This window comes from Calonectris borealis, chromosome 9 (genome assembly GCF_964195595.1).
Source record: "Calonectris borealis chromosome 9, bCalBor7.hap1.2, whole genome shotgun sequence".
NCBI lineage: Eukaryota > Metazoa > Chordata > Aves > Procellariiformes > Procellariidae > Calonectris > Calonectris borealis.
The window spans coordinates 30371374-30399353 of NC_134320.1; the positions used below are offsets into that span (position 1 = coordinate 30371374).

A 27980-nucleotide genomic window follows, 5' to 3' on the forward strand; every position below is an offset into this window, starting at 1 on the left:
CTGTCTTATAGTTTTCCTTGTAAGTATATAGCTTTAATTGTAAATGCTATAATAGAAGTTTTATTTTGGTATTTGTGACCTGCAAATTTGCATTGACCAAAACAGGTACACGGACAGATTTTAAACTCCATCTTGAACCACTGAATCTGTGAGAATTTAATGAAAAACACTGCCTGGAAAACTACGCTTCAGTTTGAAAGATCTCTGTAGACTGAAGTTAAAATTGGCTTCTAAAAGATGGAATGAATCAGTCTTAAAACTATCTAGGACCATGGCAATAGATAGATTTGTATAAATTTGTATAGATCTGTATAAATCTAAAGAGGAGAAATTATTTATTCATATAGAAGAAAATCCAGTCAAAAAATCAATCTGTTAGTCTGGGTTTTCTTTTACTGTCTTTGCCTCTGACAAAGTTAGTCTGGCAAATCTATTATAAGCCAATGAATTTATACATCAGATACATTAGATTTTAATGCTGGGACAGTTTGCCCTGATGATAATCTTTATACAAAATCTATTGGCAAAGTTTTAAGGATAAGTAATTGAAAAGCTGGGATTTGGTTCCTGGTTTTGTTGCTGTTGTTCGTTGTTTTTTGTTTGTTTTACATTAACCTGTATCTTTCAACAAAAGTATGTAATTTTCTTTCATCTAGCATCCACGTTAGCAGACTGCTGCATAAATCCCTTTTTGAGAAAACATTTCCTTCAATGGATAGCAGTGGCTGCCTCAGTTACTTCATGAAAGTATTTATTTTCAGTTATTAAATGGAATGGAACGGAACCCTGGAATGGTGGATGTAAGTATTCGGTTTTTAGCAAAGGAAGCTTTTAAAACTCATCTTTTTTTTTTTTTAAAAAAAAAAAAAAACAAACAGTAGGCCAATGAAGAAGAAAAAGTCTATTTTCCTCATCTGTTGTTGGTAACGGCAAGTATCTATTTGACTTAAATGACAGCTCATTCGGTTACAATTTTTGGGAGAAGCTGTAGGGAACTTCAGAGTGGTTTCACTTAAGTGACATGAAAATATTTTTCTAAAAGGCTCTATCCTGCAAGGATATAAATGCTTTTAGTTATCACTGTCCACGGCAATGATTGATGAGTTCACACACAAGACACTTCAGCGATTCTCAGGAACATACTATTTCTGCATAAGGTAGTGTACCATATGCTTTTATCTTGTTTAGTATATTAGAGATGCTACTTTCTAAATCAAATTCTTACTACCAGATAAACTTTCAGAAAATCACATTCTGACGACCTCATGCTTTGCCCTTTGCATCCTCTTTCATTTTCTTGGCATCTCTGCAAACTCGTAAACGCTTTCTTGTCTGTAACTTAGGGTTAATTGCACATGTTCCCCACCACTGTAAATCGCTTATATTAACGCTACCACTTGTCTGATAAAGTTTCCATGGTCTGCTGGTAGGGCCGGAACCCCGGAGAGCGGGGCGCCTGACGTGCTTGGCGGGTCGCGCTGGATGACGGCGCCGACGCAGCCCGCCGCGCCGGCGGAAGGCTGCTGGCGGGCGGGGCGGGCAAAGAAGCGTCCTCTTCCTGTCCGTAGTGTCTTCATTGGACAGCGTCTGTGGAATCTCTGGCAGGGATTGGTGGTTGCCGCTGCCGGGTCTGGAGCGCGGGGAGCGGTGGCTGGGATAGCGCTCGCTGGGCTTTGCGGGCCGCGGGAGCCCTGCTGCCGCCATGTCGTGGAGGCTGCCCAAGTGAGACGGGGGTGGTGGCGGCGGCGGGCACGGTGCTGTGCCGTGCCGCGCCGTGCGCGGGACGCCTCTGGGCTGATACGCATCGCGGCGGGTGCCGCCTGCGCTCGGCCGCTTCGCGCTGTATCCTGCGGGCGGCGGCCGGGGCGGGGAGCGCCGCGGGCGGCGAGGTGCTGGCGGGCGGCGGGGCGAACGGAGGTGGCTAGCGTAGAAACTCGGAGCTTCCGCCGCCCTATTCTTGTCCTTGTCGATGCGGGGTGCCAAGGCCGTCCGTGTGGCCTCTGCGTTCTGGCAGGGCTCCCGGAGAGGTTTTCAGCAGGGCAGCGGCAAAATGGCTTCTGGTTAACCCGTCGCTGGCTCATCTGCAATTAGCTCAAAGCGTCTTAAATTGTTTCTTTTTTCTGTCAGAGAAAGTGGAATACCGATTGTACAGTAACTTTAGATATCGTTTGCAAAATAAACCAAAGTTTACTAATCCAAGCTCTAAATAACTAGTATATGGAAAGTAATTATTTTAATTGGCAGTACTCTTAAATTAGTCCAGCAACACAGTAGGGTGGTTTTGGCATATACCAAAGGTCGTGATTATTATATATCAGTTGAAACTTGTATTATTTGATTAAAACAATTGTTAGTAACATGCATTAAATGCATGGCCAGAGATGTTTCTATCTCTTCGTGTGCAATAACGAGAGTTACGTGTATCTTCACCAAAAGGGGAACCTGGTTGATGGACGTTTGTACTGGAGATACGTAGTGTAATTACCCGGGTTAGGCTGGAGTAGCTGATTATCTTTAAAGTTTATTACAAAGTATTAATAATAGATGTCAAGATGTGAAGGTAAGGTAAGCTTAATAAATATATAGGGAACAGTTGGTTTAGCATTTCAGCTTTTGTGGATATACGCATGAAGTTATACGGAGTTAATCAGTTACAAATGGTGTTTTTTTAACCTTTTTCTTAGATGAGAAAAATTGGTGTTAGGAAAATACATGGAAATTTTGCTGCGCCAGGTATAATTAGAGATGTAACTAAATCTGGAGAATTCTTAATGTTGTTGACAAAGATAATCCGTGAGGGAAGGTAGGGCGAAATGCACAAATACTGTAGTTTAGCGCTTTATTGTAATTGGCTTAAACGAATTTATTGGCGATTAAAAAATGGCAGACAAAGTTTTCTCCTTATATAAAACTTTTTTGAATATTTTCAGGTAAATATTTTTGGAATAAAATTGTAAAACTGGGGTTTATAGGTAGCCTTATATAAAGGGGTAAAATAGATTACAAGGAAATAATAATTCTATTATTATTAAAGCCATTGTCAAATATTCCACACTTTGTCTTTCTGCAGAGATTCTGCAAGAGGATGCTTTCAATATAATATCTGTAGAGGAGAGAGAAACTACTCCCGTTTTTCCTCTTCTGACTTTTACGGCAGTCTTGGGTTGGAAGACTTCCTCCCTGTAGGTGACACTTCTGGAACAGAGGAGGATACAGACTCAGCTATCTTATATGGAACTTTGCGAGGAAGTGTTGTTGGATTACGATACTACACGGGGATTGTAAGTGCATGATAAATTATAAAGCAGAAGAAAAAGTTGTCAGCTTCAGAAAAAATATGTTTAATTAAATTTCAAAAATTCCTAGAACTTTTGACTAAGTATAATTTTGATACTTCTTTTTTTCCTAACTTGCTGTATTCAACATTCTTGACGGTAAGAATTCTTAAGTAAAGAATTCTTTACTTAATCTAAAACTTTAATTCAAAACTTAATTAAGGTAGCAAGCTTTCAAATCTGGTTTAGTTATTTTGTAGCTCTGCTTACCCACATAAGGCGAATGAAAGTGACTGAAAACAAGAAATTAGATAGGCCTTTGAACTGTTTACATGGACAAAAAGGGATGTTTATTTCCTTACAAAATGTGTTAGCAGTTGAAGGTAGTTCTTGCTCTCAGGAATACTTTTGAAATTGCTGACATATGTCAGGTAGCTCTTCTGTAATGCTTTTGGTATTTTGAATAAGTATTAGGTTATTACACTGACTGAACAGAATGCTGTACCAAATTAATCTTTAAGCTTTGTGATACTTAAGTACATGTATATTACATATTTCTGCAAATAACTTGCAACTAAATGAATGTGTTCTGGCATGTGTTTGTTTTGCTTTGGTAGGTTAATAACAATGAAATGGTTGCACTTCAGAGGGAGCCCAATAATCCTTATGATAAAAACGCGGTGAAAGTAAATAATGTGAATGGAGACCAGGTAGGCCATATAAAAAAAGAACTAGCGGCAGCATTGGCAGGCATTATGGACAACAAACTAGCATTAGTTGAAGGGTAAGTGTGAAGATTATGTTTTTGGTTCCATGAACATAAATAATGGAAACGTTTTCTGTTGCTACACTAGCAAATTCTGTAAACTATTTATAAGTATTCTCTTTTAGACAGAAATTACAGCTCTTGGTAATATGTTTAAAGCTTCATGTTTTCAGACTTTCTATTCTTCTGTTGAACTACTTGCATACAGTTCATTCTTTCCTATATATGATAAAATGTAGAGAGACTACTCAGAGCAAATTAATTCTTAAAGACTGTTGTGGAACTCTTAAATTAACTGCACGTGGTGGTTTATATAAAAGGTTTACATAGTATGAGTACTAACATCTGGAACATCCAGTGTTTTGATGAAAATAAGCACTTTGGAGTACCTCTTGCTGAAGAAATAACAAGGTTTATTATAAAAAAAACCAAACAAGTAAAAGATTACTGCTGTGGGTTTTTTCTTCCTTTTTGTCAGGGTTGTCCCTTATGGAGCAAGAAATGCTTTTACCATGCCTGTACAAATGAGCTTTTGGGGAAGAGAAGAAAACAAGAAAGCAGTGCTAGATCAGCTAAAAAGGCACGGATTTAAATTGGCTCCTCCTCTGAAAGGTAAGTCTTGAAGTTTTGGGGTTTTTTCCTTTTTAAAATATTGAGGTTGAACTTGCCACTGGTTGGAAGAAATGTTTAAGGGCTTAATCCTCATCATAGTCTTGTCATTCACAAAATGATTTTTTTTAATTTAGTTGGGGAATAATGCAGAGCCCTATTAATTTTAAACTTCATAGGAAGTATACTTTTGTGTCCTATCTTTTATGTTACCTGCCAGCAATTGGAGAAGCATTTGAGCAACCTCAGAAATATACTCGATACCATAAGTTCCTTAAAAATCTATAATGATTCCCTGCATTTCTCCAGACTTGAAAAAAAAATTTTTTAAGAAAGGTTAGACCTTTTCATAAGGTAAGGGTTTCAGGGACAGGGCTGCTTTTCAGCAGAGTGCTAGGACGTGTATCCTACTAGTGAGGTGTGAGCAAATAGAGATGAGATGTCTCTGAGCAAATGAGCTTAGCAGACCTGATGCTTTGCAGAGCCAGCCTCGCACAAAAAGCACCCATGCTCTTGGAACTAGGCTTTGTGGAAGCAGTGGTAGTCAGGAGTAAGGATGCATGTAGAAATAAACACTTGGTGAGGGATAGATCTGTTTTACGTATAGCAAGATTTCAGTTTTTATCTTACAGGTTCTATTGCACATAGTTAACAGAAAAAGAGTTTGGAGTAAAAAAAGCATTTTGTGTTATCAGTCATCATACTGTTACCAAGTCAAATTTCATGTAACAACAATTTTTAAGAAACATGGTTGTCATCTCGAAGGATCCCAACCCATAGCTCATTGCCTGTGAGTCTTATGAAGCTTTGTGGAAAGCCGTTGTGGCCCATTGAAAGTAAATGAGGCTAAAAGACAAATGCTGAAAGATACTGTCTTATAGCCCACAATCTGATCAGCTTTGTTACTCATGAGCCAGTGAAGGTTGAGACTGGGAAGTCATCATACTGCTGTGTTTCAAAATACTATCTTTTTAATGGCAAGTAGGTTCAGAATGTGGTTTTGGATCAAAGTGGATTTCTGGGAGAGCTGGTCCAAGTTATAGCGCTCCGGTTCATGCTGCTGTGCAGTTGACAACTGAACAGGTTTGCATTTCATACTTAACCACCTGGAAGTTGGAATTTTAACAGTGGGGGCCTTTAACTTTTTCATTAATAAAACAGTGCTTGTGAAGTGGAAGTCTGTTGCTTTTTTTTTCTTTCCTGAACCAAGATTTGCTCTGAAGTCATCTTGAACTTTTGAGCTTTTTCATTTTTATACTGTAAGCGGGCGTTTCAGCTGTGACAGCCTTGAGTCCCATGTAGTTTTGGGAGGTTTTGGTTGTTCAAGAATTTTTTTACATTGTTGTGGTGGTGTGTTTTGTTTTTCTCTGTTCTAATGCTTTACCGGATAACTATGTTAAGTTCTCAAATGAAAATAAAAACAGACTTCCAGGCTTCTTATCTTCAGATTTGGCCCAGAGTGATAAGTGAAGGGTTGGGTGGTGGTTTGTTTTTGGTTTTGCTTTTTGTTTGTTCTTTGAAATAAGAGTGAAGTAGTTGCTTTAGTGAGTGTTGTGCAACGATGTGAAATCCCTTCTCAAGCTCTCTTGTATTGGCATGTGTTTGTCTTGGGAAAAACGGAACTTGATTTTTATATAGCAGTAGCTAACAAACATATTCCAGCAAATCAGGTCTAAAGTGGTAGACTTATCTATACTGATTACCACATGACAGGTAATTGTAATTTAATAGAGTCATTGATTATTTAGTGAGTTATTTTTAATGGCAATAATTTTAATTGCAATTTTTGTGTTCATTTATGCAGCTTAAAAGTGAATTTGACAAATTGTTTGAGGATCTGAAAGAAGATGATAAAACTTGTGAAATGGAAGGAGCAGAGGTATTTCTTAAGCTAGAAACCATTTTCTGTAAAAGTATAAATACTCAAACATCTAGGTGCATATTTAGCTTTGTTGTCTGGACAAGAAATGCTTGAATCAGAAAAAAAAATTAGTAGATACAAAGGACTTTATAAAAAAATTTTTCTTCCAAAAACGGAATGTCATATTTAATATGTGAATAGCGCATAATGTATCTCTTTAATTTGCAGGCTGTTGGCACACTCTTGCTTCCCCATCAAAAGCAGGCATTAGCCTGGATGGTTTCACGTGAGAACAGTACTGATTTGCCACCGTTTTGGGAAGAGAGAAGTAACTTCTATTACAATATACTTACAAATTTTGCAGAAAAGCAGCAACCTAAAAATGTTCTTGGAGGAATACTGGCTGATGATATGGGACTGGTAATAATACTTACCAAGCTTGAATTTTTTTTATACAGAACGTCTGTCTGTGCATGTTTCTTGATTGGTTGGTCATGTGATTCTTTTTAATCTGTGGAAAAAATGACATTCTTTTCTGTTATGCAGGGTAAAACACTTACTACTATTGCATTGATTCTCACAAATTTTCAAGATGGCAAGCCTCTTCCTGTTGAAAAGATCACAAGTGATAAGTTTTATGAGGTGAGATGAAAGAAAAAGATTGTTTTAACAGAGTTAATATAGCAGTTAATAAAAAACCCTGTGCCTAATAACTTTCTATATGATGAAGTTTGCATACATTTTGTAGAAAAAGTTATTCAAGTTGATCGAATAAGAGGAAGAATAGGGTAGATTAGTTGAAGGTAGGTGGACTATGTTACTTCAGAGTTTATAATTGAGCTGTAGACTGTTTTATCTTAGGAATGTATGCTTAAGTACACTCCATGGAAGAATTTATAAAGGCATAAACACTTTCAATGTTAAGTTTTATAAATTCTTAAGTTTCTTATAAGTTTCTCCTATAGGCAAGTTGTGACTGCACAAATAGAAGTGGTGTTTTTTTCTGGCGCTGTGCATGCATAGTTCCTGTGTGATTTGGAGGAAGTGCCTGAAACAACCACAATAGCGAGCAGAGGGTCTTGATATAAAGTGCATAAATAAATAAAGAAGTCTCGGTTTATATTTTTGCCAAATACTTGAAGTGAAGAGAGGAGGGGAAGCTACAGTTAGTGAAGTAACACCAATGTGCAAACTCTTAGGTAGTGTAGTTCAAGTACATTTTGCTTTCGTTACGATATGATTTTCAAGATAATGAAATAAACTAAATGCTAGGATTAGGTGATTTATTATGCAATATTCCCTGACAGTATTAAGACTGGGGGTTTTGTTTCGTTTTACCGTACTTGTCTAAATTTAACAAAATAATGCTTTGTGTTTGACCTCAGAATGTTACCTGGGAAATGCTATTAGTGTGTTTTCTTTCTAGGGCAGCTGTGTAGACTGAGTTTCTCTCCTCTGCCTCTCTACAGTTTCATTTGAACTCTGTATGTGGCTACTGGAAAAAAAAAAAAAGTATAGCTTTTTCAGCACCTTTAAGTGACTGACTTGCCACTAAGCAAGTCTTTCATATTTCAGAGCAGTAATTAATCACTGGTCAGATTAGTGTCATAATGTTATTGGCGTCTTTTCCAGTAGCTACATTACAGAATAAAAGTTTCCATTCCTCAATAGGAATCTGGTACTAACAGCATGAACAACGTTGGACGCAGACTATGTAAAGGTGACAGCAAACTATTAAAAAGTCCAGTAATGTTTGCATGATAATTAATGTTGTTAGCTGGGGTACTCTTAGTCTGTGGTCAGTGCTAGTCTTCACAAACTCTTGAGAAGCTAAGTATCTCAGAAGTATTTAAAACATACCTTTAAAGATGTTTCAGTTGACATGTGAAAAGATTAAGTGCCTTGTGAGAAAGTTGCACCCTGCCTGGAAAGTTACCACATCCAGGAAATAGATTCTGGGTTCCTTTTGCTTTCCTTTTTCCTTCCTTGTAGATAAAACAGGAGCACTTATGCATCGGTTAGAATCTTGTTTATTTGAACAGTAAACATTAGTACTTAAACTGTAATTAGGTTCTGTATTAAGTCACTTTTTTTTGTTTAAATATTTTTAAGTAATGAGCAAATGACAAGTATTTAGAAGGATTTTATCACACCTGGAGTTTTCAGGTTGAATTGGGAGAATTTATAGATGTGTATGAAGAATTATACTTGCTGTTAGTATGTTTTGTAACTCATCATGCTCTTGAAAATGACTGAAGAAATGTATGGGTCTTGAAGTTTTCTTGCAGTAACTTTCCCTCGCTGTCGTCCCGTGCAAGGAATTTTAATACGGATGGCCTAACTGATAGTACAAGAGAAATGAAAGGAACTGATAAGGAGAGAACACATTAGTATGAACTGCCTCTGGTGAAATTTATTTTTATCAGTACTCTGGAAGGGAGAAAATGCAGACTTTCATGGTGGTCAATATGTGTCACCAGAAAATTAGAACCTTTACCAAAGTTGAAATGCGTAGTAGCATCCAAGATACTTATTTATTTTTTTCCAGAGCATCAAGCATTTTAACAAGATACTATTTACAGCAGTGAGAGAAGAGCCTGTTTCTACTATTATTTAATCTGAAAAAGTGATGATAATGTCTTTCAAACCCTTACACCCCCCCACCCCTATTTCTCATTCTATTGTACATTAAATTGGTACCTATTTCTTGAGTCTTTGCAAGTTTTGCCATCTTCAGGATTGTATTAAATCTTTTTTAATATATTAAAAAAAAAAAAATCTTTGCTAAAGTTTAAATCTGGAATTCAAACACGAATTTACTTACCTGAGTTACAGCAAAACTCTTTCTGCAAGTGCTGTTGCTTTCAGTTTCGAAATTAACTCTGTCCTAATGCGTTTTCTTTTTTGCATTCGCTTCTGATATGCTATTAATGGCAGAGCGCAGAGTGATGTTTTGTTCACTACCTGATAGAAGACCTTTAAAAAAAAAAACCAATAAAACAACCTCCCCTGCAGCCCCCTCAAATGCCCCACATGTGCATCTGTGATGTTACCACATTTTTTCTGTTAACGTTGCTGTTACTCATTTAGTTTTAGGCAATGTAGAAATCATTAATTAGTAAGGTTTGACCCATAAAAAACCTTTACCATTATTTAAAACTTCTTTATAGAACTTTACCCTTACTGTTAACAGTACAATGCTTACATTTGGTTTTTCCTCTTTCCTTGACAGTTTGTTTTTGACCAGCTGCAAACTCAGTACACGTTTTATGACTTTGTAAATATTTAAAATTGTTTTAAGTGTATTTGTATTTTTCATTTGTGATCGCAGTATCAGTAGTACTTATCCCATGCAGAACTAAGGTTGTTTCAAAGGACGTTTGTACTTGTTCAAGTTATGCTAACGTTGGTTTGATAACCAAGCTGAAGACTACGTATATTTTTCATAAATACCAATTTCTTCTTTATGAAGACTCTAGCAATGTGATGGAGCCTGGTGTTTCTAAAGTAAAAAAGTTTGAAACTACTCCGTTGAAATCCTCAAGTTGTCTTCCAAAAAGGTAGATAGCTGGAATAATCTTTTTCTTTTTGTTGGTTTGCTACATAGATTTTGAGTAAGAATAAAGTGGTACTTGGTTATGATTAACCTTAGCCTAAAATGTGTTCCGACTCTCTCCTTACCTTTCAGTATGCTATACTTCTGCTTACATTTGTCATAAGTGTTCTGTATCTGTGTTGCACTTTGGAATATATTAAAAAAGCATTAACTCATTCTACGTGGCTTGCATGACTGCATGCTTGGATGTCTCCTTCAGTAGTAAAGGTGTCTAATAACATCAATGTGTGTCATCTAAAAAACTGGCTGTGAAGTAATCTTTCTTCTAGTATCAATGGGGATTTTAAGTGGTTCAGAAATGCTTTGGAGGCATGCTTCTGACAGAGAGACAGTTTTGAGCTGATGAAGTTGTGAAGCTTTCTAACGTGTTTGAACCTTCCCACCACACTAGCCTCTTAAAATTGATGTGAACTTCAGCGATAATCTATACCAAGTTTTACAAGCATCATTCACCCTTGCAGCTCTGTGTTCTGTACTTTCCCTTTTTCTAACCCTTCTAAAGAGAAAATTTTCAAATCACAGTGGTATCTTATTTGCAATATCAAGTTCATTTGCTTTATGCTCTTGAGATTTAATATGTAAATTCAAGCAGTAGTAGAGTTGTAGGGTTTGGTTTTTTTCTTTCTTAATGATGATGTCTTAGAGATAAAGCCAAGAAACCCAGATATTCAGGAAGCAGTGACTTGGGAGAGTCTGAAGAATGGCTACTGCAACAAACGGAAAGTAAGTTGCAAGGAATTTTTTTTTAATTGGTTACTGTAACACCTGGTGTCTTCCTTTCTGAAGCCAAACTGAATAGGATTTCTGATTAACTGGAAGAGGAATTAACTAAACTACTTGGGGGTTTTTTGTTTGTTTCTTTGTTTTTTATGCAACCAAAATTTGTAAGCAGAAAATTTTAGAAATTGCTGAACAGGAAAGCAATGTTTTAGTCCTAAGTGTTGTAGTTTGTTTCCTTAGCCTGTTACACCACCACTGGTTCAGCTATGAGCAGGGTCAAACGCGTGGTGAAAAACAGAATTGCTAAGATTTTTAGAATTTGACATAGACTTGTTGTCAGGGCACTAGGGTTGGAAAAACAAATTCGGAAAATTAAGTGTTATTAAATCTTTTGTGGTAAATACCTGAAATGTGATCATGAAGAGGCAAGAACGTGTCATTTGTTGAACTAAGTATCTTGCATGGAAAAAAAATAAAGGGCTACAGGTACTCTGGAGTAAGCAGTTAAGTTTAGGTTTGAAGTACTTGGAGTGAAACCTGTGCTATACGTTTTTGGTGTGGGTTTTTTTTTTTTTTTTTTTAAATGACTGGTAAACTGCATTCCTCTGAAGATTCATAACCTGAAATAGATGTATAAGATACTATATTTCTGCACACATGCCTGTCAGAGTTCAAGGAGCGTCTGGACGATGCTCTTAGCCACATGGTTTAGTTTTACATAGGACTTGACGATCCTTATAGGTCCCTTCCAACTTGAGATATTCTACATTATTGTATTGGAGAGGAGAAGTAATTTGGTTAACAGGTTTGACTTTTATGAAGCATGTCATAAAAATAAATACACGCACACGCTCTGCATGGTGTGAAAAATCTGTCTGGCTTTTTGCAGCAACTTCCTGTGTTATCCAAGAAGATACAGGTTTTGCATCTGTTCTTCTATCTTCATCTACTTGCCTAAAAAGACAAATAAAGAGAAAAGGTAATGAAGGGATAAACAGATAATATTAATTTCTGAGGTTTTTTTAAGCTGAAGTATTGTACATATTTGACTTAATAAATGAAGCTTATGTCTTTGTAAATTGCTTTGATGCTGTTCAGGTAAAGAAATTTAGAAAGGACTTCAGGGAACCATAAGTTTCTTGAACTCCTACTTTGCTTTAAAGTAAACTGCTACGCCACTAAATATGACCTGTTTTCTCAGGTACCACTAGCATTCAGTCAGTTGAGAAGAAATATTCTGATGATGGCCCCAGAGCAACACTGATTGTATGTCCACTGTCTGTCCTAAGCAACTGGATTGTAAGTGCTAAGCTGTTTTAATGTGTAAATGTGATATATGTTGATTATGATGCTGTAGAAATAGTACTCCCTGTAGTCTCTCATGCTAGTGAAAGGTCATGGTTTTCCTTTTTTATGAAACAAAGCTGCTTTCACAAGGAAGATTTATTTGATAGCAATTTAAAAACTGGAGTAGTATTGTAATGAGAGTGCAGTTCCATGAGTAGCGAGCTCACCGCTATCAGAAAGAATGAGCTCACTTCCATTCCCTGCTTTTGACTAAGCAGATTTACTTTGGCACTTCTGGAACTCGTGTGATTTAACTTCTTAAACCAGATGAGGACGGTGGAGAGTGGTCCTTCTTCTTGCATGCTCAGAATAAAATGTTACTGTTCTTTATTGATAATGCATGTGACATTTCATTTGCTAGAGGTGTTCGGTAATTTGGCAGTCTTGTTGGTGATTTGTGGGAGTAGGTCTGCTAGAGTGAACAGGCTGAAGGGCCCTTCTAGCTCTGTCTCTGCATGAGTTAAATTTTTTTGTTTTCATGACATTTTGAATACAAGTATTAAGGGGATATCTTTAACTTTCAAGTTATGTTTTATTTGGAAGCTTTTGCTATCTGGGGTTAGAACATTAATAAGAAAAGGAAACAATGTTAGACTGTAGGTAAAACATTGAAATCATATAATTGGGAAACATCAAATAGTGTAAAAAAAAAAAGTACTCTCTTGTCAATTCAAAACCAAATTAACTATTTAAAAAGAAAACTTGCGAGTCTGGTGCTTCAGAAATCAAATTGTTGATTTTTATTGGCTGTCGAGATTACTGTATGCTGAGTGCTTCACAGAACAAATGTAGGGAATATAACCACTGGTTTTAAAATGAATACTTCGACAATTGTGCCGTCATTTAGGTTAAAACTTACGTGGTTAACTCGGTAAGGGGAAGAAGCTGTAAATGAACAATGAAAGAATAAACAAAGAGAAGATGATGGTAGAAAGTGAAAAAGAACATAAAAGCTCTTCTGTTACAGTTTGGGAGGATCAGGGGATTTTGAAGTGCATATACCATCAGGATGTGAATTAACACTGTGCAAGAAGTAGAGCTAGAGTTACCAGAATGTGATACTGTGTCTGTTACTAATGACTGAGGTGACTACTTCTGGTCCCTCTTCTCACCTGGGTGGAGAGGTAAAAATTCAAAATTCAAATTGCTTTTGTTATATAAGTGAATGTAGAATGTCACAGAGCTGGAGGAAGTGGTTTTTAGTTAAGGCAACTTACAAGAATTTTATTCTAACAATTATGTAGTAACACAGTATTTTTTGGATGACTTCTGACAACTTTTCTTTCAGGACCAGTTTGAACAACATATCCACCGAGATTTTCATGTAAATATTTATGTTTATTATGGTTCTGACCGTAGCAAAGACCCATCAGTTCTTTCAGAACAAGACATTGTACTGACAACATACAACATCTTAGCTACTGATTACGGAGTAAGTAAATGAGAAAAAGTGTTCTTTGAAGATCCCTTACTGTTCAAGACTCCTGGTATTTGGGCTAATGATGGCAGTATATTCAAGTGCTATTCTGGTAGGCAATCAAAAGGTTGTAAGTGTAGTTTCGAGTTTGCTTTGCATACTTTCTTATGGGTTTGCTGTGGTAACGAAGGAAGTTTTTTATTGCTTGCTCCTCTAGAGAAAATTATTTGGCTGCAATTATGGCAGCCTGAGGAAGAGACTTTTTAAGGATAGAAAAGGATGGCAAGTATGTAAATCTCCCCACGTCTCAGTGGCATGAGGCTCCCATTTCTGCCTTCCCCTATCAAATTCAAAGAATACGGAGCATATAAAAACGTAATTCCATAGTTCTTGCTGCACATGGACTGCAGCCAAGTAGCTCATTGCATGAGATGTATTTGTAAAGCGATGTTTAAATAGAAATTCCAGCCATTTTAAAAGCCTGAAGATTACGTCTTTAAGTATAATATAAACTTTTAAATTTCTCTCTGATCCATTTTCCATATCTATGTGTCTTTGAAGCCTTTCTTCTTTTCAGGCTTAGCTTATTTTTGCTGTAGCTCATTCCTCAATATTCAAGTATCAGAAGACTGGTAACATTTTCCAGGAATCATTAAATCTAAAAGAAGGAATGCCTCATTCTTAGTTTTGCTCTTCTATGCTGATAAATAAACGAAATGCGAACAAATACTATCCATTATTAATTGTAGAATTGTTATATTAATAGCTTGCTTAATCCAAATTGCAAAAAAAGGATTTTAATTTGAGTCAAAGATTAAAAAAATACTGTGTTTCAGATCAGAGGTGACAGCCCTTTACACAAAGTCAAGTGGCTGAGAATTGTGTTGGATGAGGGGCACACTATACGAAATCCAAACGCTCAGCAAACTAAAGCTGCCTTAAATCTGGAGGGACACAGAAGATGGGTACTTACAGGTAAAATATTTGACACCAGAGGAAATGCAGTGCAAATCATCTTAGTATAGCACCATCTTGTGTTTCCCACTTGGTGTTTCCACTTTGGCTTTTTCTGGGAGATGGTTAATGTCTGTCTGTGTCAGATTCATTTGGAATGTTTTTTTAACTTGTCTTTTGAGCAGTGATGTCTTCTTTTAGTTTTTTTTATTTTGTTTGCTTGGTTTTGTGGTTTTGTTGTTTGTGTTTTTTTGGTTTTTTAGTTTCTATTTTTATTCAGTTCATAAACACAAATTTTAAAATAACTTTTGATACACAGGTTTGGTGGAAGTGCAAGTAAAAACGGACCTGTTTATGAACTGGCATGTTAAGTCTGATTAGAAGCTCACACTCTTACGTACTTATTCGAACCTCAGTAGCTTTGTGAAATGTAATAGTCATCCTAGAAACTGCCAGGGACCGTGCAAGCATATGATCCTTAAGTGTAATTTAAAGATGATCATGATGTAACCACTGCTGGTGAAGCTGAAATGGAAGGATTAACGTCCAAGTCTTCCTAGCACTGACAGCTGCAGTTTTCTCACTTTCATATATTTTTAAGAAAATAATATTTATTATACTTAATGACACGTCAGCCTACTTATGAGAGACCTTGTCCATAGTGTATGGTTTGGAGAAAGCACAGAACTTTAACTAAAATTTTGTGGTTTTTAGTTTCTTTGATGTTTTACAATCTTTTTTTGTTTGTTTGTTTTCTGTTCAGGCACTCCTATTCAGAATTCTGTAAAAGATTTGTGGTCTCTTATTTCCTTCTTAAAACTGAAACCTTTTACTGATCGAGAGTGGTGGCACAGAACAATTCAACGTCCAGTCACAATGGGAACTCCAGGAGGACTTGGGTATGAAGTGTTCCCAAAGGGTTTGTGAACGAGTATGACTGGCAGTGCTTGGGCAATGTGACAAATTAGTGTTTCACGTTTAAAATTGAAATGCATGTGTCATCAGTTCTTATTTCAATTTTTTTTTAGTTCAAATTAATATTAAATAATTCTAATTATTTAATATTTTAGATTAATGAATTATATTGTAATGTAATGCTGGGTAATGTATTGTCTATATACGTATTTTTAGGCGTTTACAGTCTCTGATTAGGAGTATTACCCTTAGAAGAACTAAAACAAGTAAAGTTAAGGGAAAACCCGTTTTGGAGTTACCAGAACGTAAAGTACTTATTCAGCATGTTACGCTTACAGAGGAAGAGAGACAAATCTATCAGTCTGTGAAGAAGGAGGGCAGAGCTGCTATTAGCAGGTAAGTAGAAGGCTTTCTTAATCTTGAAGGTTGAAGTTTGGTATCACAAATTTGTGTTTTGGAAGTTTTGATTACGTTAGCTCTAGAAGCAGAGTGTGTCAGTTTGTATGCCATAAGCCAATAACTGCAAATTAGCATAGCGTCAGTTCAGTTCTGAAGAGACTGTTGCAGAACTATATATTAGAAGTTCTGTCTTGCGAGAAACAGAAAGGGATGCCAGGTACATAAAGAATGACCTTACAATTTTTGTCACCATGTGTTAGAATTTCTTCTAGTAGATCATGCTACTGGTAGCATTCTGTACCTTGTTTCAGAAGAGGATTTGAGAAAATATATTCAAAAAGGAAAGTGAAAAATCAGAACATCATTCTAACAGCTAAACTTGATCACTTGATGTCATATGTTACTTCAGGCTGTAGCATTTCACACTAACGATAAAACTCTTGTTCAGATTTTTCAGTGAAGGGACTGTACTAGCTCACTATGCTGACATCCTTGGTGTCCTGCTCAGATTGAGGCAGCTTTGTTGTCATCCTCATCTTTGTATAAATACATCTTCTAGTTTTTCAGCTGGTGAGTGAATGCTTTTGGTTCCTGTGTTTCTAAAAACAGGACTTGCACTTTGTATTCAAGAACAGAAACACGTTTGTGTGCTTACCAAGCTTTCTAGCTTCAGCCTTCCTCTTTTCAGCTTGGATTATTGAACTTTTAGCTTTGTTTGAATATATTTGAGAAGTGGGTACTCAAGCATATACTCAAATATGAACAAAAGCAATTAAATATGAGTAGTACAAAGGCTAGAAGCAGGAGTTAATAAGCTTTGACAGCCCATACAGAAATGACCGAAGAGGACTTCTGCAGAGCCAAATGCAGAAGGCTTGTTAAAAGGCAGTGTATCTGTTGTAATAATTTACAGAAGTGCTTTTACAGCAAATTTTTTTTCTTTGCCTCGTGAGAGAAGATGTAGAGGGGCTTTGGGGAATGGCTTGTAGATTGCTAGCCGTGTCAGCAGAACCATTGCCTCTTCAGCAGAAGAGGAAACTGTTGACTCTGTAACAGCTGTTAGGAAGGGTGAACACAGACGACTGAAGGGAGAGTGAAATTTTATTTTTGACAAGGCAGAACTGTACAGCTGCATAGTGTTAAAAATTATATGCATTTCTTTCAGAAGAAAGTATAGTCTGTTTGAAATACTCTAAATTTGAGAATTCTCAAGTTTAGTATTTTGAAGAATCCTATTTTGAGATGCCATTGGTATAGGGGTGATTTTTCAGGAAACTGAAAGACCGATGAGATATGGTCAGAGCTTTTTTTAGAAGGTTTTCATTTATCTTCCTGAAAAATACAGGAGAAATGATTGGATAATTGTTCAATAATTATTTAGAAATTAATTAGTAACTAGTAAGTATGATTTGAATTTCTTTACTTAAAAAATAAAGCAATCTTAACTATAGTGTCATCTCCGTAGTATTGTTACTACTTGAACAGTTGTCATATGACAATTGCTTGTTCCCATTAGGCATTGTGTCGCACGTGTACTTATCACAGAGCATGCAGTTGAGGTTCTTTGAATTCTAATTACCATTTTTCCGAGTAAGATTACTCTTAATGTGTTTCAGAATAGTAGGTCGGAATTTTCTGTAGTATTTGGCAGCTTGTGGTTTTATACATTGTAGACTATATCCTCATTGTGTATAAACTGTCCCAATTGCATTTTGATCAATAGAACTGTGCTGATGTGTGCCAGGTCAGAGTGTTTCCTGTATGGAAATCTGTTTTTAAGTATCTTTCTATATTTGCAGATAATAAAACTCCTGAAGAACTGCATGAGACATTAGTGAGTAAAATGAAGTTGGTTCTGAGCTCTGGTTCAGATGAAGAATGTGCAGTTTGCTTAGAATCACTGTCATTTCCTGTGATCACACGCTGCGCGCATGTGTTTTGTAAGCCATGTATTTTTGAAGTCATCAGAAGCGAACAGGTTGGTTGTTCTATGGTTACAGTTAATTGTAATAGCTATTCAAAAGCAATGAACTGGTATCACCAGAAGGCCATTTAGCTATTGTTCTTCTAAATCATAAATGGTGAACAGTTTATAACCTAGCTGATAACTAGGTTTACAAACTATTGGCCTGAAGTCAAACTACGGAGAGAGTAGCTGTCAAACTGAACAGTGTTAAGATCCATCAGTATTTTCAAAGACCTTTTCCCTAGTTCTCACCTTTCTTCGTCCCTAGGGTAAATGTGATGGCATCCAGTGCAGCATTGTATACCTCCATATGGCTGGATGTCTCTTCACTGCTTGGATGTGATGTGATGCGATGCATGTATATATTGTTGTGCTTAAAAGAGACCAAGTTGACTGTTGAACTAAAATCATGTCTACTTTTCTTATTCCAAGCTGATAACCTTCTACGGTGAAATAGCTGCCTTGCTAGAGGGCCATCTTCATGGCCCTTCTCTGGATTCTCTCCAGAATAAGCTTGTGGATGAGCGTCTTTTGATTGTTTTTTTTTGAAAAACATAGTATTTATTTTTCTTGTGCACTTCTAAGCTATACTTTTCCTTTTTGTTTGTCCTTTCCTTTCTAGGGCAATCTGATAGTGTGGTAGTCTCACCATCTGTATCCAGTGCTGCTGCACTTCCTCTCTGGAATTGTTCTGCCTCCTACTCAACTACAGTAGGGCTGCAAGTGCCAGGCTAACCCTAGGTGGTGTTCTTTATAGGAGGCAGCAGGGGACAAATGAGTCCCTGCTTGTGTGTCGTGGTTTAACCCCAGCCAGCAAAAAATAAACTCCACGCAGCCGCTCGATCACCCCCCCCAGTGGGATGGGGGAGAGAATCGGGAGGGCACAAGTAGGAAGGCTCCCGGGTTGAGATAAAAACAGTTTAATAATGGAAATAAAACTAAATAGAACAGTAATAACAATGAGAACAACAATAACAGAATACACAAAACACGCAATGCACAACGCAACCGACCGCTGACCGAGTGTCACGAACGGGGGGCGAGCCCCCCCCCCCCCACCACCTGGTTTTTATACTGAGCATGATGTCACATGGTATAGAATACCCCATTGGCCAGCTGGGTCCACCACCCCGGCTGTGCTCCCCCCTCCCGGTGCAAGCATCACCCAGCAACAGCCAAAGCATCAGTGGGCCATCAACGCTCCTTTCACACCGAACCCAAAACACAGCACACCCCCCAAGCTGCTGGGAAGAAAGTTAACCCTGTCCCAGCTGGAACCAGGACATTGTGCCTAATCAGTCAACCAAACAAGACAAAGGTAGGAAGTGTTGTCTGTCTGGCATGTAGATTGACTTTGTTTCATTGCCAGACATGCAAGGTTCTGATGCAGATATCCCAGTCAAGAGTCCCTGAGAATTTAGTGATGTGAAATTATTCTCGCAGGAAAGAGCACTTGCAGAGGCCTTTTTCCAGTGCAGAGGTTCTTGATGTGTCTGTAGCAGATTCGGTGCCCCTACTCAACCTTCAGGTGTATTTAGGCATGCAGAGAAATAAATCGGGTTATGATGTGATGGAACCTGTATTACTTGACTGTACAGTCAAGTTATTCACTATGCGTTGCCTAGAAAGGACCTTGAAATCTGTACAACTAGGGCCTTTGTCCAATCCCACATTGTTCCATAGATTGCTTTCATAGTAGTGAACTCTGAAAGGAGGTGGCTGTAGATTCTGCTCTTTTGAAGTTGAACTATCGTGAGTTTATAAACCAGTGAGTGAGTAAGCCTTTCTTATGTTCAGAATTATTCCTGATTTAAATAAATTTCCAAGGAATTTTTTGCAGCTTCCAGCCAAAACACTGACAGACATCTAAATTCCAGAGTTGGGGAATTCAGTATTTCCACAGGATAGGTATTTGTCCTAGTGCTGCATCTCAGTTGGGTAGTTCCTGTGCCTGAATGGTTACAGTGCAACTCTCTCCTAGTAAATAGCTTGGGAAAGTACTTTACTTACCACCTTAAAAACACAGCAAACCAACAAACACATACCCCCTCCCCCAAAACAGCTTGGGTTCAAACAGGATTCTTCCAGGCAAGATGCCTGTGGTTTCCATTATTAATACAAATGAGAGCATTAAGCCATCAGTGAGGAATGGAATGTGAAGCTGCTTTGTGTGAAGATTCTGTTTCTTGAAAGGATATCTTTATTGCTGCAATTAATTCATGTATGCAGACTATGACTGCCAGCCTCTTTAATTGGCTAGAGGTTCATTCTAGATTAGCAGCGCCCAGTATTCATCTGCTTTGTGAGGTCTGCTTTGCAGCCTGTCTAAAGATCCCTTGGTTCTGTGGCCAGATTGCTATATAAACCAGTTAGCTAATTCTAAAGGGTTGCTCTGTTATGCAAAAGCTTTTCGCATCTGTCACTCTGTCACTTTTGCTTCGCAAAGTTGTGTATTTGTATAGTGCACACAGTGTTTTGTTAAATTTTGTGAGTACTCCTATGGAAGTGCTATTGTATAAATTCTAAATTTTGCCTTATCTAGAGTATGCTTCAGAGAAAAAAGCTTTTGGTGTTAAATTATGTCTCATTTCTCATGTCTGTTGGGGGAAAAAGAAAAGAGACCCTGTGTCTGGCCCTGACAAAGCATATTTCATCAGACTGCTATTATTTCTGTGCAGGCTTTGAAGAAAAAGGGTAAAAGGTCATTCTTTGTTTGTAACTAAGAAGGATCTTGTCTTTGAAAGATGGTTTATTTTTCTGATATTTTAAATAGTCTTCTCCCCATAGCCCAATTTGCTTGCTTTTAAATCTTGAGCTGCTTATTTCAAGTATAATATGCTCAGAAAGAAGACCACTTTTAAGAAAGGCTCAGTGTTTTTAAAACCTTAATGTTCTCAAAAATAAAATATTTTGATTGTTATGTCAGAAATGAAAAAGCAGTGTGCTACAAGAATGAATGTACTCCTTGAGGATTTTTTGTATGAACAGCAATATAATTTCATAAAAGGTGCTTTGTAAAGGTGATCTTTAGTACTCGCTATAAATAATTTGATTTAATGTGTTTCTTCTAACATTATTTGGGCTTTTTCGTAGCCAAATGCCAAATGCCCTCTCTGTAGGAATGAGCTTCGAGTAGAGCACTTGGTGGAATGTCCCCTAGAAGAGGAAATAGACTCCAGTTATGGAAAGAAGTCTGATCAGGAGTGGGTATCCAGTTCAAAGGTACATTCCATTGTGTTTTACTTGGCTTTCATTATGGTTTTGTAGAGCAGTCTCTAGAATTTTTATGTAAATATGCTGAACATACTTTACATATGCATAACATACTTTAAATTATTATTTAAAAGTCTGCACAGCATGTCTAGCTAGCACGGGAGAAAATACATAGTAAAATCTCATCACAAACAAATTTTGCAGCAGGGAAACAAGACAAAAGGAGTGCCAGTTGTTATTTGATGCTAGTCATTGTGCAGTACATAAATGTGTATTAATTAAATAAAACTTTCGGTAAAAGAGCTGTTGTTTTGCGTTTTGTTTCTGTTTCTGAAGATAGAGTAGTTCTATAACCACTGAAACTATTCAGCTCTTAATTTACTTTTGGAAACTAAAAATCTAAATAAATCCTTCTTTCTTAAAACTTGTCTAAAGAATATCTATTCTGCTCTAGAGGGGAAAACTAAATGGGCATCATATGTTCAGTATAACACTTGTTAAGTAAACTAGTGAGATATTTTTATTTTACTTTGCACACCTGTTTCTCAAGGTCTACCACATAATTTTTTGCCTCACCTTCATTGTGCATTTGCTGCCAAAAATGAAATCTTCCTGCTTGTACTTCGACCTTTTTGTTTTGAGATTGCTTTTCTGAAACATTAAATTTTTAATTTTAATTTGTAATGAAGTTATTGTTCTTTCAAAAGTTGGTTATAAATTTATTCCCTAAAAATCTTTCTGTGGAGACCTAAGAACTAATTTAGGATATTGTGCTCTAGAATAAATTAAGATTTTTTTTTTAATTTTTTTTTTTTCTTTTTTACCTGGTGCAGTTAGTTGCATTCTCTAGTTTGTGGTTCTTTACCTCATCATAGCTAAACTTTATATGAGAAAACTGGCAAGGTTCTTCTGCCTCAGATCCAATTCCTTGCTCCTTCTGTTGTCATGTTGGTCCCAAGAGTGCTTCTGGTGCCTCCTTATCCTCTGTCATACCTAGCCAAGGGTCTTGCATAGCTTGCCTGAATATTCCTGGGGGAAGCCTTTCTCGCTTCTTGAGTATTGCTACAGTAGAGCACTCGCCTTGTGGCTGTGCCTTGCTTAAGTCTTGCTTTTCAGAGTTCCAGTACTCTATTTTTTTTCCATATACCGTGGAAGTTGGGAGACTTGTTGACTCCTGACAGTGGGAAGTGTGTCTGGAAGACGGGTTTGTGAATCCTCTTCCCCAAAGCACCATCGCCCTGTAGTTCGGGACCGTTAACAGTGTTCAACCCTTAGTTTCTTTTCGAAACAAAAAGAAACCCTACCCACAGAATTTAAGATCGGTTTGTTTAAAAGGTATTATTGAACAGTGATTTCTCAATTGACGTGAACTTTATCAAAGCACTTGTAGGAGTGGAATCTAACCAAGTCAGAATAAGCTGCATAAGTCTTCATTTGATTTCAGATAAATGCTCTCATGCATGCTTTGGTAGAACTACGGAGGAATAATCCAACTGCTAAATGTCTGATTGTTTCTCAGTTCACAACTTTGCTGTCACTGATAGAAAAGCCCTTGAAGTAAGTAGAACTACTGTCATTTTTAGTAAACACATACTCTTATGGTGTTGTAGAAAGATCTCGCAAAGAATATAGTATTCTTTTGATTTTTAGAACTTCAGAAGAGGAACAAACTACTTAAATACTTCGTTTAGTGGAATAAAGCCCTGAATTTCATTCTTGTTATTTTTAATGTATTGCCTGTTAAATGCAGAATTTAAAATATGCATTTCAAAGTAGAGGTCAGGATTTTAATGTATTTATTTCCTGTTGTCACAGAAAATGGATTGTTAAATTGAACATTTTTACTTTCTCTTCAGAGAATCAGGGTTTGCCTTTACTCGTTTGGATGGGTCAATGGCACAGAAGAAAAGAGCAGAAGCAATTCAGTGTTTCCAAAGCAGCCAAGCAGGATCCCCAACTGTAATGCTTTTGTCTCTGAAAGCAGGTGGAGTTGGATTAAATCTGACAGCAGCTTCCCGAGTGTTTTTAATGGATCCTGTGAGTAATGGGTTGTTTATAATGATCCGGCTTAATCTAGGTGAAGCTCCTTTGGTGTTTTCCTAAGAGGTAGAAGGAATGAGAATGAACGACACTGATGACTAGCTGTTAAAGGGCAAATAGGGCTTTCTTCATTTGCTTCCCTGGCATGTTTTTTTTTAACACAGTATTTTTGTTCTGTCCCTTTATTTCCTGTGAACGGAAGGAATGCTAGTAGTACTATTAACAAAGTGGTGTGACACCTTACAGTGTAGCATTTGATATCGGTTCCTTCTTTATTTCTTTCTCTTTCTCTCTGATACTTTTGAATGTGGTTTTCTGATTGTTCCATTTGATAACTTCAAAAGCCATAAGTGGACTTTCAGGAACAGCATGGTTTTTTCTGTGTTATAATGCAGTGCTTCTCTGCTCTAGTCTCTTCTGTTATTTTTGTGAATTTATTTATAAATAAAGACATTAGTCTGAGGTTACTTTTTGTGGTTGTAGGAGACTGAGAAAGATGGTGATACCTAAATTTAGCCAGTTTTTTCCTTTCATTAAAGCACTCAGGAATGCAAAATTATTTGTAAGGAATAAAAATGTAAATTACATTAATTGATAGCAAAATGGTATTCTTAACAGAGTTGGTTCATGTCTTCTTGTGTCATTGTACAACATCGAATTTTTTTCTGTTCACTTCCTTCCTTCCCCACTATTTATTCCTCTGCTCTGATGTCCTAGTTTTTTGGCAGTTGGAAACTGAGACAAATTCTGCAGTTTGTGCACTTGAAAACAAAACCAAAGTAAATAAAAATAATAGTGTAGCTTTGGACGTGGGCATCTGGTAACATGAATAGTAAAGAAAAAGTACTAGCTTGGACATCAGGTTAGTGATAATAACAGCATGAAGACGAAAGTTACTTACTTGATAAAGTAAAGGAATTAAATACGAGTGAGTATGGAGAAGTTGCCTTGGGAAAAGGTTTTTCATGAATTGCGATACATCTTCACAAGTATTGTTTCTGTATGTGTTGCATTGAATAGTTCAGTTGGAAGGGACCTACAACACCATCTAGTCCAACTGCTGCTTTTTTTTTTAATTTATTTTTTAAAACAATTCTCTGAATAAGAAAACTTGTGGAAGGTCCAAGAGAATTTTCATTTTCTGTGGAGATAATTAATGAGGTATAATGCATACACTGTCCTGCGGCAAGCAGTTTTAAGAAAATAAGCTAAGCATTGTTAACACTGAGTCATCTACAGTATATAGTTATACCTCACAAACCAGAGCCAAATATAATTGCAGCCTTTATACACCACTGAACACTTCTCCTCATCCTGCTGGTAACCATCCCAAGTGGCAGTGGTTGACTACTTGTATTTGATGAAGGGGCAGTGGGACCACATGATCTTTTATGATCTCACTTTTGAATGTTCAGTGCCGAATGAGATTCGGTCATGCATTAGCATTCCTTGAAGTTTATTAGCAGCAATAATAGGATTTAAGAAGCAGAAATACCTCTGGAGCCAGTGGGGTAACCAGTTTTTCTACTCGAATTCTGTTGATTTGTTGTAGAACTGTAGCTTAGAGGTCTGCATTCTTTCTCTGAGAGGTGTTACACCACCGGGCAAGGGAGGAACGTAAATCCAACCATAGACTACTTCCCCCCCCCCTTTTTTTTAATTGTTTGTTTGTTTAAATACAATCATATCTGCTGAATTCTCACCTTTAGGAAGAAATACGAATCTTTAATGCAAGAGTATTACAAGTATACAGATGTTTCTCTGAGGCTCAAGTTTCTTCATATTCTCCCATGTAAAATTTAGTATCCTTTGTATGAGATACTGCAGAAGGGCATAGAGGTATTGCAATTCAGTTTTCCTTTCCTGGACTGATAATAGAAGAAGAGTGAGAGTAGTACACTTTGGTCCTCCTCAACTACAGCAAAGATAGAATGGAGCATGCTTGTGCATGTTTGGGCTAGGTCTTTCCTCAAGACGACATCTTATTTGTACAGTCAGATTAGTATTAGAATGGTTTGTCATACATAGCTTGCCAGGAATGTTCATCTTGCAGTGACAGGTATATCATTTGTTGCACTTCTGCTCACTACCTTAGATTGCAGAAACAAGACTTATTTGGCTTTTATCTTGCAGTTTGATGTCTTAAGTGTGTTTAGGCATCAGAGGTTCTTAGAATCTAAAATGAATTTTTTCGTGCTAGCCTAGTGCTGTTTTTTCCCCCCTTCTATAGAAAGGAGTCATTAAGAAGAGTTCCTAGATAACTTTCGGTATGTGGGTGACATGGCAAGGTGAGCCCATTGCATGAGACTTGTTATCACAGACAGAATATTTTAGGTAGATTTAAATACCCATTCTGTGAGAACTAGTAGTACTATACCTTTAGATAGAAAAAACATCCTGGAAAAATGCAGAGCACAGACTTGGCATTTCACAAATCCTTATATTTGGTGTTATATCCTAAGCATAAGTAGGAACACGTACACGACCATTTTGCGTTCAGCAAGTTTCTTGTTTACCTAACTGGTGGTTATTGCATATACTAATGGAAGTATACATGGGCTTTCTTAACAGTCAGGGAACTTAGTCTACTGGCTGTGTTCAGCTGGTTTAGATTTTGCTATCAGGAAAAGGGTACTGAGGCAGTTAGTATATGCAGTGTTTATTTCAGAATTAAAATGATAACAAGATTGTTTTGATGTCTTCTAGACTCCTAACAAACTTAGTTTTTAAAGCATTTACCTGAAGTTCCTGCTTATTATGAATATATAACCAGAAGTTCTCAAAACTTTCTTTATAGCGGGATGCTTAAGCAGTGAGACATTAGGTTGGGAGTAATTAATCTGCAAGCAATATTTGTTCAAGAGCTGATGGTACGATAACTTCTTTGTGATTCCATGTGCATCTTACTGTGTATTTTGAAGGGAGGTTATTTAACTTGTTCATTGCTGCTACTGATAGGCTTGGAATCCTGCTGCAGAAGACCAGTGTTTTGACAGGTGTCACAGGCTGGGTCAGAAGCATGATGTTGTTATTACTAAGGTGAGTTGAGAGATGATCTGTTTGAATAGTTCTCTGGTTATGAATAAATAAATTATTTTACAAAAAGCTTTACTGTTTTTTAGAAGAATTGTGACATCGTATGTCTTACCAGTAAACTTAAATTGTGGTGTGACTTTTGAAATGCGGGCTTTGGATTTTAAGATTTTATTAAATGTAACCTATTTCCTGTGAAATAATAATTTTAGAAATTAGATGTTCCTGTTGAGCTATTTGGAGTGACTAAGATGGGGTAGTATTGCTGTTGCCTATTGCTGTTGGTTATTACTGTTTATTGTCTTGAAGGTATGTAGAATGCTTTTGCTTTTGTCATAGCAGCTTGAAGACAGGTTCTCTTCTAATATAAGTAGCAAAGAAGAGATAGATATTCTTCCAAAAAGTGTTCGGGGCGGGGGGGGGGGGCGCGGGGCAAAAAAATGAGAATCCCAAACCTTTTCCTCCAACTGCTTTATAACCTTTCCCTCTTGTGTTTTCTTTACAAAGTAATAACGAAATAATGTAACTGTGCTGTAACTTTTAACTTTTTTCCACGAAGTACCTAAATTTCTCATCCTAAACTTTTTAATTTAAAAAAAAAAAGAAAAAAAAAAGAACCCCTTCATTTCAGTGGGGGTTTTTTTGTATTTCAGTTCATTGTGAAGGATTCAGTGGAAGAAAATATGCTGAAAATTCAGAATAAGAAGAGGGAACTTGCAGCAGGAGCCTTTGCTACCAAAAAGCCTTCAGCAAGTGAAGTAAAACAAACCAAAATTAATGAAATTAAGGCTTTAATTGATTTATAGCTTGAAACTGTGGTATTTTGAGTAAATAATATATTTAATATTTTAGTTAATATTGCTCTTCAGGTTACATGTCTTATGCTAACTTTTAGTTTTGCTGTCTTTGTGGTCAAAGCATAAATGCTTGAAATAAATTATAAAAACTAATTTGCTCCTAAATGATAATTTAGAAACTCACAAACTTGTTTGGCACTCCTGAAATCTTTCCAGTGTTCATTTTTTCGAAATGTTGCTTATTATGTCCAACACTAAAATACATAAAAATTCCTCAAAACAGAAATGCATATTCATGCATTCTAACTTGCAAGAATTCAATCTCTTTTTAGAGGTGAAAAGGTAACAAAAGGTAAATGAATTAAGAAATGGATTAGCTTCATGTTTCGATCTCAATGTTTCCTGATAACCAAACAGATCATCTGGATTGTTTGTTTCAGAATAGGTGGTCAGTGATTACTTCATAAGAAATTCTTACTTTTGCAGACTATGTTCAAAAAAGGTATTTAATTTAGAATTTTAAAACATTTTTTTACTATTTCTGAATAATACACAGGTGCAGCAGGGAGTTCCTCTGTCGATTACTTTCCAGAAGCTATTAAAAATAAACTACTTAAATTTGCACAACACTTTCTTTTAATACTTTACTTCCCTTAAACAGAATTCCACTGATTTTTGTAAAAGTAAAGGTTTTGTGATTTGGATAAAATGCTAGAATCATAGGCCTGTATTGAAAACACACTTTCTAATAATTTCTGTACACACTTTGAACAATACAACTGTGCTATATGCAAAGTAGAATATGACCCACTCATCAGTGAACCAGTTAGCACTTGCAAAATAAATTAAACAGAACAAATTATTTTAATAGCTGCCAGCTTTCTAACAGTTTTCCTGCACTGCTGAGTGCTTTTCCAGTTCCATACATGTGTCTTAATGGAGTGCTGATCTGCATGCATCTCGATTTATAGAGCAAGAATTTTGTAAACTACTCATGTTCGTGTACTGCAAAGAAATAAATGGCACTGAAGAATCTCAGTTGAATATTAGTT

General features: G+C 36.8%; 1 protein-coding gene across 3 annotated transcripts; it reads left to right on the forward strand.

The window, feature by feature from the left end:
- Window positions 1–1605: 1605 nt before the first annotated feature.
- HLTF (helicase like transcription factor) lies at window positions 1606–27966 on the forward strand. 3 transcript variants are annotated; one of them, XM_075157598.1, is made up of 24 exons: window positions 1606–1722; window positions 3071–3281; window positions 3893–4059; window positions 4520–4653; window positions 5633–5733; window positions 6455–6529; window positions 6740–6931; window positions 7058–7153; window positions 8183–8231; window positions 9984–10071; window positions 10771–10850; window positions 11737–11826; window positions 12049–12146; window positions 13483–13626; window positions 14448–14586; window positions 15329–15464; window positions 15697–15876; window positions 16328–16449; window positions 17679–17857; window positions 20939–21067; window positions 22503–22615; window positions 22915–23095; window positions 26057–26137; window positions 26785–27966. In XM_075157598.1, the coding sequence occupies exons 1-24, from the start codon at window positions 1703–1705 to the stop codon at window positions 26935–26937; spliced, it is 2958 nt and encodes a 985-aa protein (XP_075013699.1). In that variant the 5' UTR covers window positions 1606–1702; the 3' UTR covers window positions 26938–27966. The 3 variants fall into 3 exon arrangements, with proteins under 3 accessions (XP_075013699.1, XP_075013701.1, XP_075013700.1); XM_075157599.1 differs by having other exon boundaries at window positions 1607–1722; window positions 5636–5733; XM_075157600.1 differs by lacking the exon at window positions 11737–11826.
- Window positions 27967–27980: the final 14 nt, after the last annotated feature.